The sequence below is a fragment of the Monodelphis domestica genome, chromosome 4 (assembly GCF_027887165.1).
Source record: "Monodelphis domestica isolate mMonDom1 chromosome 4, mMonDom1.pri, whole genome shotgun sequence".
Taxonomy (NCBI): Eukaryota; Metazoa; Chordata; class Mammalia; order Didelphimorphia; family Didelphidae; genus Monodelphis; species Monodelphis domestica.
Window position 1 is genome coordinate 374489926 of NC_077230.1, and position 17253 is coordinate 374507178.

A 17253-nucleotide genomic window follows, 5' to 3' on the forward strand; every position below is an offset into this window, starting at 1 on the left:
AGACGATTGATCCCAGGTATCAGATAGATAGGTGGGTGGGTGGGGATAGTAGTGTTTCTGGATCATCTTGTGCATTTTTAGGTTGGGGATCTCCTGTTTGTCCTATGATTTCTATGCTAAATTCAACTGAAGGAAGACATTAATGAAGCCTGGAACATACAAGAAAGATTTCATGCACGAGGTAGAAGTTTTGATCTGCCCTAATGTGGGGGCAGAATTTAAATTATTAGAAGATTGAGGTAAGATAGCCTTCATTTCTCTATGTAAATACTTTATGCATTCTAATAATAGCACACAAAGACATTGCAGCTTAAGATTTCATTGGGACCAGGACAGTACAATACAGACTGGATGTGCCTCTATTAGCTTTGGAGACGGTGCTATGAAATGAATGTCAGAATCCTAGTTCTTGAGAATTGCCTATGGGCCCAGGACAATAGCTTATGCTGAACAAAGGGCACATGACTGGCTGTTTGGACTGAGACCAGCTTTTGTAATGCCTTGGAAGCCAAGAAGACAGGTTTAGACTTGATGAGTGTGGTTCATGGGAAGGAGAAACCAGCCCTAGGTTTCTGATAGGTTGGCCAAGTGTCTTCCTCTTCCTCATTTGTTTATTTCTACAGAGGCCTCTACCTGTCTGTGCATGCTCAGTAAGATTTCCAGTGGTTTAATGTTTGCTTTCAGTGAAATTTGTTTTACTGAATTTTTCAATACTGAATTTTTCAAGTAGGATTAACTTTCCATAGAATGTTGTGCCCTCCTTGGGCCATTAATCCAGTCTAGCCCACTTTTTCTAGAATTTGACTTAGTAATCATCAGTAGTTTTTGTCTATCTTGACTGCTTAGTTGTTACGTAGTGTGTGCTAAGACTAAGTGGGGAAAAGTTATTTTGTTCCTCATTCTGTTCATTCTGTTAATGTCAGTCATGGTATTCAAAGTGAGGCTCAAGTTTTAATAGGAGTCATCCCGAGTATGTCCTAAAAGCTTCTTCACTCTGTCCCCAGTTTTGAGTAGAAGAATATTTTCACATTTTGATGATGATTTATCTCAGTAATGTTTTATTGGAACTTGCCCTCCAAACTCGTCTGGAAGTTCCTATCAAACGCCAGTGGATGTGAATATTGTTTTCCATCAATATCATATACTGCCTTTTAAAATATGTCTTTTAGAGCTTTTTTGGTAGAATTTTAAAAAATTGAATTAGCTGCTAGAACCACACAGTTGCTTATACCTGTCAAACATTATTTTAGGTTATTACCAATTTCCTTTTTAATTGTAATAACAAAAACTTAAGTTGGAATTTCATGCCATTGTAAATGAGTATTTTCTTCTGTAATTATTTTAAAAATTTGTTTAATGGGAGATGTTGTTGTTTAAGTGTGAAGAATATTATGTGGAACATAGAAGATTTAGAAATTAAGTGAAGTCAATTACTATACTATCATGAAGATTTCTCTCCTAAGCAACCACTTGTTTTTTCTAATACTGAGGATGAAATAAATGTCAGAGGAATGCCAGTTTGAATTTTAAACTTAAGCAGCATTACTTCTAAGTAGGTAATGGACCCAACTGGGATGGTCTTTTAACTTGGGAGAAATAGTGATAATTTGGCAAGCTGCTGATACTTTTCTTTAATGGGATGTTGAGTCAATGATTAACTATTTCAGGCTTGTACAAAACATGTTAGTAAAAACAACTTGTTATTTCTCTTTACATTTTTTCATCTTAGAAAAATCTGTAGAAACTTCAAAATTCAGTTTCATAATGCTTCTCATTTACAGGGCTCCCTTGATTTTTCCAAAAGTAGTTTTCTTCCTTGATCATTTTTCTTTAGGAAAACTCATGACGTAGGAAGGGACCTTGAAATCAGTAGTAGTTCCTTTTAGCAGATAATTCTGTTTTCTCACTAGTCACCTCTTTTTAATAGATCTGACAGTAAAAGTAAAAAAATTACAGTGATTTTTTAAATGGGACTGCAGAACTATATTCATATCCAACTTAATACTTTTTTTTTTGCTTTTTAAATAAAAAATTACAAATAATGATCCCTTTTTTGTGATCACTGTTTTCTTGCAGTTTGTTACTGACTACCATAACTTTTCCACTTCTGCAGAATGACAACCCTTTTTTGTTGAAGATCCCAGCCTTTTAATGAAAAATGTTTCCAAAAATTGTGTCCTTCAGTAGCACAGTGGATAGAGGAGCTAGGGCTGAAGATGGGAGGTTCTGGGTTCAAATATGATGGCAGACACTTCCTAGCTTTTGTGACCCTGGTCAAGTCACTTAACCTTGTTTGCTTCAGTGTCTTGTGTTTTTCCTTTCTTTTTGCTTCCTTCTGTATGCTTCTAGAGGATGCCACAACTGTGGCCAGGTAAAAGATATATTTATGTTAATTAATTCTTCTGGGTGGGGATGTCTGGCAATTGTTTACTTCATCCCTGATCAACTCTGTTACTGTGTATTTGGTTATTCCCAGACCTCTTCTGTCCTCAGTTGTCCTGGTCTACCTTTTTTTCCCTCCCTCTCAATATGATCCCTTGCTTCCTACTAGAAGCCATCAGTAAGGGTAGATTGAAAAAAACATTAGATTTTGAGTTTAAATCCTCAGGTCTTTGAAGACAGTACCTCTTTGACCTTGGCAAAATCTTCATTTCACTCAACTGTTGTTATTTTCATTTGTGAAGTGAGTAGATTCAACCAGATGATCTCTAAGGTCCTTTCCAACTCTAAAATCCAGGAGCTCACTAGCTCCCTCTTATACCTCATCATTTCCCTCTTATATATATTTCAATTTCTTCTCCTTTGTAAGAGTGAAGATCTCTTCTCCTTTGGAAGACTAATCTAAGTGGCTCTCCCTTTGATCTCATCTTTGATTTGTTTTCTGATTCGGTTGCTTTTTGTTTCTAAGTGTATCTGATTCCCCTCCATCCTACCCCTTTTATTCCTTTGCTCCTCCTCTACTGCTAAACATGCCCTAACCACCTTTTCCCTTAAAGAACTTTCAAGTGACAGTACTATTCTCTGTACTTGTTTCTACCCTAACTCTTCAACCTCTATTCCATTTCTTATGCTTTTGTAGCATGTGTTTTGTGTCTCCCTTTCTTTATCCAAGTTGATCTCTTCAAGGTTATTTCCACTCTTAATTGCTCAGTTTTTGCTCACTTCCATATTTCTTGACTCAGCTTTTCAAAACGTTGATCATTACCATGTCTTGAATACTTTCTGTACCTTCTGGATTTTTTACCTGGTTGGCTTCTTCTTAATCTCCTTTGTTGGAGATCTACATCCTATACCCTCTCCCTTTTTTCTCTTTATATTTTCACTCTTGGTGATCGTACAAGTTCAGTTGTTAACACTTTGCAGCTAATTCCCAGATTTGTATATCCTTCCTCACCTAACCAACTGCCTGCTGGACTTTTCTTTTTGTAGATCTCATAGGCATTTAATATGTCCAACACTAACATTTTTATATCCTCACCTAAACCCCTCCCCCCTCCCCCAAGGAAAAGAAAAAAAACCCAACTTAACCACGAACAGAAAAAAACCCCACACACTCATACACACAGATTTTTTTTGTTTCTCTTGAGGCTACCACCATTCTTCCATTCATTCAGATGTGAAAGGTCATATTTAAAGCATCAGTTCTCCTCTACTTCTATCCCCACTAGCCCAAACAGTTACCAGCTCAAAAATTTCCCTTCTTTTTGTTTCATTCTTTCCATTCATATAGCCACTTAGTTCCAATGACCTTCATCTCTCATTAATAGCCTTCTAATTTATTCTGGCTGCCCTTCACTGCATGTCTGCTTTCCTCAGTGCATACTCCACATAGCTTCATGGTTGCCATAATTGTCCAGGCAGATTACCAAGATCTTTTCCTCTGCTTCTTTGTCCTTAATCTCTCTTTTCTCCTAATGACCTGCCTACATTCCATTCATATCTCTGTGTCAGAGAGCCTCTCATTTCCTTTAAGATAGCTATTCCCTTCAGGAAGTCTTTCTTGATCATCCTACTAGTGTATGTTCTTCCTAATTAATTTATCTATGAATTTATTCTTCGTATGCTTATTTATATATGTACATGTTCTCAATAGTATGTGAACTCCTCGATAATTGTTATTGTTTCTTCTTTTTTTTTCCTTTCTATATTCCTAGCATCTAGCCTAGTGTCCGGCACATTTCTTCAATTCACTATCATAATGAACTTTGATCATAGTTTGTTGTTGTTAAAGTCTTATGTAGTTCTCAGTCTTTAAAAATTAGTTTTTCAGGTGTTATTTGACCCATTATAATCATGTAGCAGCAGTCCTTTAATTGCCTGCTAGATATTAAAGGACTCTAATAGATCACCATTCATTATATCACCAGTAAATAAAAGGAATATGTTTCATTAAGTCACCAATAAATGCAAGCATTAATTTCTAGCCTCTCATATACTTTTGCTTGAAATGAGTATTTTTCAAAACTTGATTGTGTAAAGTCTTTCTGTCTTGGATGAGTAGACTAGGTAAAGAAAAGTTGTGAAGGCCTCCATTCCTAGTTAGTATATGAGATGTAGTGATTGGCTTTTGCAGACAAAAGCCTGGTTTGCTATTAAGCAAATGAGACCATCTGGAGGGGAAGAACGTTTCCTGCCTGGAAGGTTTTCCTCTGCTTGCAGGTTAGGGGGCAGCAAATTACAGGCTATGGATTTTATAGGTTGTCATTTCAAACTTAGCCACTTAGGGCTTAATAATAATGTTTTGTAAACATGTCTTTCAATAGGAAATTGGTCAGACTCTTTTATTTCCCTCAATGTGTCCTGTTTTCTTCTCTCTCAGCTCTTCCAAAGACCGAATGCCCTTGCTGTTCAACAGCTCACAGCTGCCCAACAACAACAGTATGCCCTGGCAGCCGCCGCCCATCAGCCTCACATAGGTAAGTCTGTCAGCAGTGTACATACAACTTTTCCCTAGGCGTCTGCTGTTAGTGATAGTCCTAGTCAAGAGCCGCTGAGGTTGGGCAGAAATGAAAAGATAGGATGATAACAAGAAAAGCCATCAGGAATATTTTATTTCACTTTAGTATTCTACATCGGTAATGGTCATTTTTGCAAAATTCTGATTGCTCCTTGGGCTAACATGATCCAATCCTTTCTTGCTTCTGGGGACAAATTTATCCTCAGTGAGAGGATGGTTTTTCTCAATTATGGGACATGGTCATTCATAGGATTCTTAGCTTTTGGGACAAGGAAGAGATGTGAACTCCCATCAGGGGCTTCAGCGTACCCAGTTTGTGTTTTGACTAGATCGTGTTGACAAAGTTTTGCTTCCTCAAGCTCCCTTGAGGGTATTCTTGGGTCAGCCTTGGTTTTGGATGTTATTTTTAACGAATCACTGCAGTATCATGGGACCATGTTGATGAATTTCCTAAAGGTGTATTCTTTTTTGTGTTGATAATGAAAATAAAGTGACCATAAAAGAGAGACCAAAGCCCACAGAAAGCGTAACTTGGAAGCTCCGATCTAGCTTTTTCCAAGACATTCTCTCTATTGTTGGTAGGCTCTCACTTTATAGAATACATGCCTGCTAAGAGTTAAATGTTTCCTCCATTGTTTAACTCTTCTGTCACCACTTGTTAGATTCCCAGATTTAAACTGAGCAGAAGTCACAGAATGACCCTGGCTCTTTTTAATTAAAATGAACAGAAGGAGTTAGGTCTCTGTCTGTCCTTTACCGGCTGTCTGGTTTGCCCTTTGCAGAACAAGATAGACTGGAGGACCAACATTTATTCTCATCAAGGAGTCAGGCAATCATTTGGCCTCCTGCAGAGTGTACATGCCCGTTAATGTTCCCAGCCTAGGATCTTTTCATTTTCATGTTTTCACTAAATCTCAAGCCCTCTCTCCATCATGGGCTTGTTTGAGTTTCTATTGAGAGTATTTACTCTCAAGTTTCATCTTTTTTTTTTCATTGAAATAAAGTTGCCATCTTTAAGATGATGTATAAAGGAAAGATGGGATGAATAAAATGTGTTTACTGTGGTGCTTCTCTAGAATGAAACGCACCAACTGAGGCTCAAAGCTGATTTTTCATGAAACTGATATTAATTCAACATGGCTTAAAGGGCTTCTTTGGAATAAGGCATGTAGCTGTTAAATCTTGCCTGAAAAACCTCATTTCCCTTTGGAAAAAATTGATTTAAATTTGACTGAAATTTATATTGAAATAGAAATTATATTGAAAATTGAATAAATAAGATTGAAATAAGCTCTTTGTTATTTTTGCCCCAAACTTTGCTAATATTTTTATGTTGCCTTTTTGTATGTGTATGTTCTGCCCATGGCCCCAAATAAAAACTCAAGAAAGAACATACCATTTCTAATAAGGGGCAATGTTCCATAGGCTCAGCCTCAGCATCAGGCTTCAAATCTTGTTTCTGACACAACCTGTGATTGTGAGACTCCAGGGAAACCCCTGACTCTCTTTGGCCCTACGTACCTCTGTCATTCGCAGAGCGCAGACAGATAGGCATTGATAGAGAGGTTTATTCATGAGGAAGCCACAGCTCTAGTGTATCCAAATGAAAAGTGTTTCTCACAAACATGTTGAATTTTTAGAGCATCAGTAAAAGGCTTTGTACCGCTATTTCTTTATTGAGGGGGAAATGTCACTCACCGACATGTCATTAAATCCAAACAGTGCTTTGTCCTCCTCTCTTCTAGCCCAGGGTGAATTTCCCAGCCCCTGCAGAGCTCTCGGGGAGGGCTGCAGCTCTAGTCAAGTTTGTTTTCACTGACAGGTATGTTTTCAGCAGGTTTAGCTCCCGCCGCGTTTGTCCCCAATCCATACATCATCAGTGCCGCGCCACCAGGGACGGATCCTTACACGGCGGGATTGGCTGCAGCAGCAACTCTAGGTGAGATCCCCCCCCGGCACAGCGCCTTTTTTGAGTATTCATTTTCCCTCATTTGGGTCGGCTTTGAAATGATTGTACTCTGGCAAAATAAATGTGCTTCACTCTCAGTAGTCTTGGGAGTGGGGGGGGGGGGGAGGCAGCATGGTGTGCCTTATCTAAAGTCATCTTTAAAAAACAAAAAAATACTGATCAATACTATATAGTGTTTCTAAGGTGGAAGGGAGAGGCAATGGGGGTTACGTGACTTGCCCAGGGTCACACAGCTAGGAATTGTCTGGGGTCAGATTTGAACCCAGTACCGCTGGCTCTCAGTCCACTGAGCTACTCATCTGCACCAATCTAAACTCATTTTGATCATGACAGAGTAATATTCTGGGCTAACGTCTTCAGCTTCTTGAGATAGTTGCTAATTTGTGCTTATAGACTATGACATTGAATGTGAATTAATTTTTTCTGGTTTATACATTTGAATGAGAAGCAGCTTTATTTTTTCATTCAGAAGTAGAGGCAGTGGCACATTGGATAGAGTACTGGGCCTCGAGTCAGCTTCAGCCTTTTCCTTCTCACTTAACCTCTGTCTGCCTCAGTTTTCTCCATCTAAATTGTAGATAATAATAGCATTGTTTTCTAGGATTGTTCTGAGGATCAAATGAGCTCATGCTTATAAGGTACTGCCTAAGTGCGGTGCCTGGAACATAGCAGATTTTGTCAAAGTGGTGGCAGGAAAGAGGTGGAGTCGCTTAGCTTTCTCCAGTTGCCAATTGATGGATTGAAGCTCACCACCCATAGAGGTTCCTTCAGGTTCCAGGCTTCAGCCAGAAGAGCAGGCGCAAGAGAGCCCAGTGCCTCGGTCTCGCCCTAATCGCAGTTTTCTCCACGCAGTAGCTCTCCCACATCCCATCTTAGGAACCGCTCAAAATGTCCGAGATTTCGGGAAGCCACCAGCGGCTGTCTTACTGGTCTTGTGGTCCTTCCCTTTCATAGTGCTGCTGGTCATTTCCTTGTTTCCTTCTGAAAACATGCTCTCGGGTTCCTGTGGTCTTAGTGCATGTTTAAGCTTGACCCAGTGAACTGTTGGGATGAATTGACAACTCTGGGCACAGTAATTTCTTGGAATGGCTAATTTGGAAAACATCAATATGTTATAATTGACCCCCTTTTGGGAACTTTTTGGTGAGAGATACTGAGAATTACTGTTTTCCTTCTTCGTATAGCTTGAGTGCTTTAAAGCAAACCTTTGTCGTTTTGAATAGTTCTAGCATTTGAAATGGCGGTCTAGTGTTAGGTGTTTTGAAGTAGTTTTTGTCTCCTGTCTGTGGCCCAGGGCCTCGTAGAGATTAGGCATTTCCTAGTTGGGTTCTGAAGCCATTCGGGGGGAAAATATAGACATAGTCGACCTCAATGCTCTCTTTAGTTTCAAAAGTCAGTTTTTTGTACACATCTGTTGCAGAAGTAGGTTTCCCCAAATATCCCACGAAATGCTCCTTTAGTTCAAGTGCGGCTCCCCCGATTTCACGTTCTGGCGATGATGACACACTTGCCCTCACTGAGAATATAGTTTGGTGATGAGAACCTTTCTATATGTACTCAAAAACTGAGCCAGATGGAATGCTTGAAGTAGTTTTTCTTCCTACAAGCAGCAATGTGAACTCCCCACATTGTATTTTTATGGAGTGCTCTTGGCCTCTGTTTCTTCATTGCATGTCTGTGAGTCAGTCAACGTATGTATGTTTCCTGCTTACGATGTGCCCAGTGCTGTTCTGAAGGAAGCCAGAGAAGCGAAGAGGAAGAGTACTGCAGGCATGAGGGAGAGGCGGTGAAAACACATTGGCTTAGAATCCAGGTTCTCCATTGTCAAAATCCAGCTGAAATAGTTTGTGGTTCTTTGATTCTACAGAGGAATTGTAGAGTTCCCCAGAAGTCCCCAGAACTATTGGTGAGCCGTGCGTGTTTTTGCCTAGCCTTATGTTTCATATAAAGTAGTCCCTATGCAATTTTTCAAAGTAGGAAAGAAATGCAGATTCTGCTTTGAGAACTGCATCACTAACTTGGCTGGGGCCCTAAGAGTTTTCACCATGCAGAATTTGGCATCCAGTGCTCAGTACCAAAGACAAGGCCTAGAAACTGAGGTGAGCACCCCTCCCCTCCCCCTACCCCCCTCCCCCCTTTTAGGCAGGCTTCTTCTTACCTCAGTGAGTTATCTTGTCCCTCTGCCACTAAGTAACATAATGGTGGGAGCCACAAACTCCTCACGCAGTGTTTTTGATTGGATTTGGGTATCATCTCTGAGCACCTGGGTCTTTTTACTGAAAACACAGGCTTTAGGTCGGATGTGAACAAATTGTCTAAGAAGAATTGTGGTGGTGTTTCTTTCAACATATTACATATTTGTCGTATTAAACAAGCACAAATAACATGAAATAAAAAGCTTCTGCAATATGTAGCTGCTGCCTTCACACAAGTGACCCCCAGTTCTACTTGGCGGATTGGAGGTTTAAGTCAGCCTGAAGAACAGAATGAACTGCCAGCCTATTCTGGTGCTAGAGTAAGCAAGAGGGGAGGGTCTTTATTGCCAGAAATAAAATTCTGTGTCTTGTGTGAGGGATCTGACATATAACAAGTGCCTCAGATACTTTTTTAGATAACTTTTGCAGCTCCGTGTAGTATTTCCTTTGATTCCTCCCAGAACTGCAATGAACCCCTTCCTTCCCTCTCGTTGGGAGCTAGGATTATTGCATACTGTGTCAGCTATCCCGGCTCTGGCCCTGGTGTCACTGCTCGTGGCTCTCTCATCATTCCTGACTCGACATCCAGCTCGATCTTGCTGTTTTTCAAGATGAAAAGGATTTCATATGGGGCCAAAGAGCTGCTGTACATTTACAGTAACTATGAGGGAAACATTGTTTCTGTTTGGGATATTGAGAGATTAATAAGACCTTATAGAAAAATGGTATTTGACTAGCGCCTCAAAAGTGGGAAGAATTTCAAAAGATGGAAAATGAGAGACAGGGTACCGCAAGCATAGGCAATGCCCTTAGTGGGAAGGACTGCATCTTCAGAGCAGTAGCTTGCTCTGTAAACCACGTGGCAAGTACTCATCATTAGGTTTGGGTCATCATAGCTGCAGGAGGTGTGGGGGGCTCTTCAAACACTTGAGCTTGAGCTGGAAAGACCTTTGGCACCAGCGTTGGAGTCCTTGAATGGCTTTTGAGTTTGATTTGATGATAGTTAAATGGCATCATTGAATGTTTTGGGTAGAAAATTCTATATCAGTTCCATGCCTAAGTAAGTCTGCCAGTGGTTAGAATGGGAGGAAGTGAGGCCTGCAGGAAAGGAAACCAATGAAAGACACACAAGATTTGAGGTCCTGAGATCTAGGTCTGAATGCCAGCCCTGCTACTGAATATTAGTTGGACAAATCACTTTCTATCTCTGGCCCTCCATTTTCTTGTTTGTAAACTGTCAGGGGACGGAATGAACTAATTTCTAAAGATCCTTACTGTTTGGGATTTGTCTCTTTTCCCTCCTCAGATTTTTTCAGTTGTTAGTCCATTTGGGTAATAATGAGGGGACTTATTAGAGTCAAGAGCATTTGATTTTGTTACTTAGTGTGACTGGAAATTGTAGATAACAGCTATACTATTTAAACATGAGGAACTGATTCTTCAGTTAGAAATAGTGAAGTCTAATTGTATGTGACTGGAGGAGGAAAGAAGAGAAGAGATGAGATATTCAATTACTTTGAATTTGAGACATTACAAGGGACATCCATTTGTATCTATCAAGATGGAGGAGAAGGTTAGAAGCCTAGAAGGGAGTAGGAGACAGTATGGTAGAGGGTCCATGTTTTTTTATCTGAAACATTTGCAGTCTAGGTGAGTTAGGTATAAATCAGAATTTTTATTCCCTTTTCTCATGGGATTTTAGGATTATAGTTTTAGAGGTAGAAATGATCAGAGAGTCCCTTATTTTACAGATTCAGAATTGAGGCACAGAGAGGTAAAGTGACTGACTTAACTTGGTATCTGAAGCAGAATTTAAATTCTAGTCTGTGTAAAGAGTAGCCCTCCCTCACATGAATAATTGGGGAAAAAAAATCATTAGGTAGTTACTATGTGTGAAGGACCATATTAACTCCTGGGAATAAAAAAGACAAAGGGAGGCAGGCCCTGCTCTCACAGAGCTCACACACTAATACGGTGCTTGCCTGATTTCTGGTTTACTGTAGTGATAGGAAGCATGATATGGTGGATTACAGACAGGTCTCATAATGTTCTCTTCTACTTACTAAGCAAAAGAGTTTGAGCAAGTTGTTATCTTTTTCTGAGACTCTTGTTGCAACTCTAAAGTTCTCCCCCTACTTCAGAAGTTGGACACAACATAAGAAAGTTCTTTCAAAACTGTAATTACCCCACAATAGAAGATGCTTGTCAAGGTAAATCTTCCAACCACTATTCCCATCCTTTCAAACACAAATCCTTTCACTCTTAACTCTAATCCAGTGTCTCTGCCTTTTCTTCAGTCCATATCTTCTCCATCCTTTAAGTAAAACAACCAATACCTCAGTTGTCCTGACCATCCTTCTGAGTGACTTCTAAGTCCCTGTTCTATTTTTCTCTTTTCTTTCCACTATAAAAATGAAACTTGAAAAAGTTGTCTACACCAGAAACCTTTACTTTTTGTCTTGTCACTCATTTGAAAAAAAGTTTAAAGTGTTCAGGGACAGAAAAAAACTTTAAATCAAATAGCATATTTTAAGTACAACAAATTAACAAGTTGGCCATCTGTGCCGTGCCGCCGCCCCCCCCCCCCCCCCCCCCATCCAAAATTAATATGGGTGGCATTATGAGTACTCTGGAATTGTGGTTGCTCATATTTAAAAATAAAACAAACTTTTGGGTGTTTCATGATGGTGTTAAGAGTATACCGAGTCCTGGATTTTCTCAAATCATTTGACATCAATTTATGCAAGTCCTTTCAGTTTTCACTAAAATCAGTCCTTTCATTATTTCTTATGGCAAATAGTATTCCATCAGAATATTCAGATACTTTAATTTGTTCATCCATTCTCCTGTTCATGGATATCTCCATAGTTTCTAGCTCTTTGTTATGTTAAAAATCTTCTCAATTATTCATTTACCTGATACTGCTCTCTCCCAAGTTTCTGGTGATCTCTTAATTTCCAGATCTAATGGATTTTTCTTAATCCTTATTTTAAGCTATCACTTGCATTTGAATTTGTTGATCATTCTCATTTCCTGGATACTCTTCTTCTTAACTTTATGTCTGACACTGCACCCTCCTGATTTTCCTCTTATACTGACCACTCTTTTTCTGGCACTTGGACTGGATTTTTATATATCACACTATCCTGGGCTCTATTTTGTTTATATATCATCTTATTTGACATTCTTTTTGTTTCTCATAGGTGCAGATTATCTGATTCATGTTCAGAATACTAGGGTGAACTAGAAAGATTAATAAAATTTTTGTCAAACTAATTCAAATTTATAAGAATCCAAGTCATTCACCAGTTGATCAAAGAGTATGAATAGGCAATTTTCAGATGAAGAAATCAAAGCCTTCAATAACTATATGAAAAAAAATCTTCTAAATCAGTTTTGATGAGATAAAAGCGAATTAAAACAAATCTGAGGTACCAACTCACACCTATCAGATTTGCCAGTATGACAGTAAAGGATAATGATAAATATTAGAGAGGACGTGGTCCAATTTGGAACTATGCCCAAAGGACTATAAAAGAATACATATCCTTTGATCCAGTAATACCACAACTAGGTCTGTGTCCCAAAAAGATAAAACAAAAAAGGGAAACGAACTGCTCATATGAAAATATTTGTAGTTGCTCTTTTTGTGATAGTAAAGAATTGGAAACTAAAGGGATATCCCTCAACTGGGGAATTGTTGAACAAGTTGTGGTACATGATGATGATGGAATAGTTTTGTTCTCTTAAAGAATGACAGGAAGAGATGGAAAGACCTGCATGTACTGCTGCAGAGTGAAATAAACAGAATAAGGAAAATATAGTACACAATAAAAGCAATATTTTGGAACGATCAAATGTGATAGACAGTTTCTAGAAATACAGTGATCTAGAACAATTCTAAGGGACTTCTGTCAAAGAATGCTATCCACTTTTACAGAGAAGACTTTTCTTCCCTGCAGGAATGTAGCTGAAAGCATATGATTTATCATTGTGTTATTTGGGTATATATTTTGGGGCTTTGGTTCTAAATAAGATCATTTACTTAACAAAATGAATAATATGTTTTGTATAATTATATATATATATATATAACGTAGCTGAGTGTGTTTGTCAGCTCTGGGAAGGGTCAGGGAAGAAAGGAGGTAGACAATTTGGGTCATATACCTTTGGAAAACTTATGTGAAAAATTTGTTATTAAATAAAAACCATAAATTATTAATTACCTATGTTAATAAAAACAATAGAATATTTAAATAGCCCAATGTGAAAAAAAGTAACTACCCAAGTATTTTTTTCCACACAAAAACCTAATGCACCATGATTTATAGGTAAAATTTATTCAATCTAGTATTTACATAAATTATTTGAAAAATAATAAAGGAAGCAACTCTATATTTCAGGTTATGATATCTCAATCTGTAAGAATACTATGAAAAAAAAACAGGCCAAAATTCCAGTGTTTATTGATGCAAATAGTTATGATAACAAATCAGAAATTTAATACACAATGATTATGTTGAACTTCTTTTTTTATAAACCTTACCTTTCATCTTGGAATCAATACTGTGCATTGATTCTAAGGCAGAAGAGTGGTAAGGGCTAGGCAATGGGGGTCAAGTGACTTGCCCAGTGTCACACAGCTGGGAAGTGTCTGAGGCCAGATTTGAATCTAGGTCCTCCCATCTCTAGGTCTGGCTCTCAGTCCACTGAGCTACCCAGCTGCCCCCATGTTGAACTTCTAAAAGGAATGTAACTTTGGTTCAATGTAAGGAACACTACAAGATTATTAAACCATATTTATAAAATAAATAATATCACTAAATGATGGATTTCAACATTTGTTCTGTTACTAGAATTATTAGGAATAAACAGACTTTTCCATGATAGAGGAAACACTAACAATAAGAGGAAATATTATGTGTAATGAAGAACAAGCCAGTCTTTCTCTCCCCCCCTTCCCCCCCCCCCCCAATATTATTTTATTAGGTCATTTTCAAACATTATTCATTGGAAACAAAAGATCATTTTTTTCCTCCTCCCGCAACTCCTCCCACAGCCAGCATGTGATTCTGCACATGTGTCCTTGAACTGAACCCATTTCCATGTTGCATTAGGGTGTTCATTTAGAGTCTCTCCTCAATCATATCCCCTCAACCCCTGTAGTCAAGCAGTTTCCTTTCCTCGTTATTTTTACTCCCACCGTTTGTCCTCTGCTTGTGGGTAGTGTTTTTTCTGCTACATCCCTGCAGGTTGTTCAGGGACATTGCATAAACACTAATGTAGAAATCCATTATGTTCAATTGAACCACAGTGTATCAGTCTCTGTGTACAATGTTTTCCTGGTTCTGCTCCGCTCACTCTGCATCACTTCCTGGAGGTTGTTCCAGTCTCCATGGAATTCCTCCACTTTATTATTCCTTTGAGCACAATAGTATTCCATCACCAACATATACCACGATTTGTTCAGCCATTCTCCATTTGAAGGGCATCCCCTCGTTTTCCAATTTTTGGCCACCACAAAGAGTGCAGCTATGAATATTCTTGTACAAGTCTTTTCCTTTATTATCTCTTTGGGGGTAGAAACCCAGCAGTGCAATGGCTGGATCAAAGGATAGACATTCTTTTGTCGCCCTTTGGTCATAGTTCCAAATTTCCCTCCAGAATGGTTGGATCAGTTCACAGCTCCACCAGCAATGAATTAATGTCCCCACTTTGCCACATCCCCTCCAGCATTCATTACTTTCTATAGCTGTCATGTTAGCCAATCTGCTAGGTGTGAGGTGATACCTCAGAGTTGTTTTGATTTGCATCTCTCTGATTATAAGAGATTTAGAACACTTTTTCACGTGTTTATTAATAGTTTTGATTTCTTTAACTGAAAATTGCCTATTCATGTCCCTTGCCCATTTGTCAATTGGAGAATGGCTTGATGTTTTGTACAATTGCTTTAGTTCTTTGTAAATTTGAGTAATTAGACCTTTGTCAGAGGTTTTTTTTATGATGATTGTTTCCCAGTTTGTTGTTTCCCTTCTGATTTTGGTTACATTGGTTTTATTTGTACAAAAGCTTTTTAATTTGGTGTAATCAAAATTATTGATTTTACATTTTGTGACTCTAAGTCTTGCTTGGTTTTAACATCTTTCCCGTCCCAAAGGTCTGACATGTATACTATTCTGTGTTCACCCAATTTACTTATAGTTTCCTTCTTTATGTTCAAGTCATTCACCCATTCTAAGTTTATCTTGGTGTAGGGTGTGAGGTTTTGATCCAGACCCTCAATATCCTCCAATTTTCTCAGCAGTTTTTATCAAATTGTGGATTTTTGTCCCAAAAGCTGGGGTCTTTGAGTTTGTCAAAGACTGTCTTACTGAGGTCACTTACCCCAAGTCTATTCCACTGATCCTCCTTTCTGTCTTTTAGCCAGTACCAAATTATTTTGAAGTCCACTGCTTTATAGTATAGTTTGAGATCTGGGACTGCAAGGCCCCCTTCCTTTGTGTTTTCAAGCCAGTCATTTAAGATATGGGTCACTCCTTTACAATAGATTAGCTAGTATCACCACTACTTTTTAACATTAGGGGAGGAAAGGAAGATAAGAAATTGAAATCATAGAGATAAACATGGACAAAGAAAAAAATGATTTATTATTCAGATTATTTGATTTGTCCAAGGAATACTAAAAATGTCAACCCAGTTGAATAGAAGTAACAAACTTAGCAGAGTTGTTAGATATAAAATCCATATATAGCCTACCAACAAAAGTACTGTTAGAAAGAATAATTACATTCAATAGAAATAAAGATATAAAATCCTTTTTTTAAACTCTCCTAAGGGATACCCAGGAAACACATGAATCCAAATTTAAAACAGGAGTGCCATAAAATCAAATTATGATAGGATATTTTATTGGCCTAGAAATAAAATGAAATTCATCTGGCAGGAAAGAGAAGAATAGTTACTTCTTCTTCCAAGAAAAGTAATACAAAGAAGTAAGAGAAAGGAACAGATTTAGGATCACCAAAATAATCATTTTCAAAATGAGCTGGCTTTTGTTTTAAAAAAGAGAGGTCAGTGAATAAAAGGGCTTGGTGCTCCCATCCCTAGAATTCTCCTCTTCCTAATCTGGAAGATGCTACTGCTTCCTGGCTACCCTGACATCCTTTGAGCCTCAGTTAAAATCTTGAAAAATTTTTAGAGGATGCATTTCCCTCTTCTGCTTAATTTTGATGCATCCCATTTGTTAATTATCCATAATTTATCCTGTATCTAGCTAGCTTTCTTGTACATAGTTCTTCACATGTAGTTTTCCTCTTTACATCTCAAACTCTTTCTATTTACACCACTCGCCTCTTAGCACAGGGCCTGTCATTTTTTTACTTCCTTTCTGTCTGATCTTCACCCAAATGCTCTTTTAAGAGCTTTTGTACAATGCTTATGACATCATTGTGTTGTAGTCAAAAATAATACCTTAGAAAGCTGTTATAATATTAAATTATAATAAATATATATAAAAATAACACCATAGAAGGTTGTTATAATATTAAAACTATGGCCTCCAAGGAATTTACTTATGAAATTCCTAAAATGAAACACTCGAGTCAGAATGAAATTTATGGTGGTTTAATCACAATGGGCGTAAGAAAAAGGAGAGGGAGAGAAGTAGAGGAGAAAAAGGAAAGGGGTTAACTAAACCTCTGGCCAAGCCAGAGGGAGATTAGGCCCAAAGGACGAAGGTAGAGAAGAAAATCAGTCCTTGACTCATGTGACCGTTCTGAAGGGAAGCTGACTGGGGTCCTCCTCCTTCATCCAGCTCCTAGCAGGAACTGCCCTCTAGCTCTCTCCACAGGAAGTGAGCGAATTCCAGAGGCTGTTCCCTACCTCACTTCCTGTGCCTCACAAGTCCCAATGGTGGCTCTAGCTTGACCTAGGACTGCCCAGAGGTCTGTCCTTCTTTGCACATGTCATTGTTTAATACTTCCTTCTCTTCTCCCTCCTTTATTAGGGTGGTGTTTTCTGAGTGGGAGAAAAAATGTTTATTTGTCAATTCGAATCACATGCTTTTAATACATTGCATGTTGTACTAAAATGTTAGGGAGGCAGGGACCATCCATTTGTTTTTCTTTCTATCT

General features: G+C 38.4%; 1 protein-coding gene and 1 non-coding gene across 25 annotated transcripts in view; both read left to right on the top strand.

The window, feature by feature from the left end:
- Positions 1-17253, top strand: part of PUM1 (pumilio RNA binding family member 1) — a 162238-nt gene that overhangs the window by 97247 nt on the left and 47738 nt on the right. For 10 of the 24 annotated variants that reach the window (XM_056795362.1, XM_056795364.1, XM_056795369.1 and 7 more), the window contains 2 exons: positions 4820-4916; positions 6780-6896. In XM_056795362.1, coding sequence (XP_056651340.1) covers positions 4820-4916; positions 6780-6896 — 214 coding nt within the window. The remainder of the gene's footprint in view (positions 1-4819; positions 4917-6779; positions 6897-17253) is intronic. The other 14 variants (XM_056795366.1, XM_056795368.1, XM_056795372.1 and 11 more) reach the window with 2 other exon arrangements.
- Positions 8415-8500, top strand: LOC130454181 (small nucleolar RNA SNORD103/SNORD85). Its single transcript, XR_008911854.1, has one exon. It is a non-coding gene; the product is annotated as a small nucleolar RNA SNORD103/SNORD85 (small nucleolar RNA).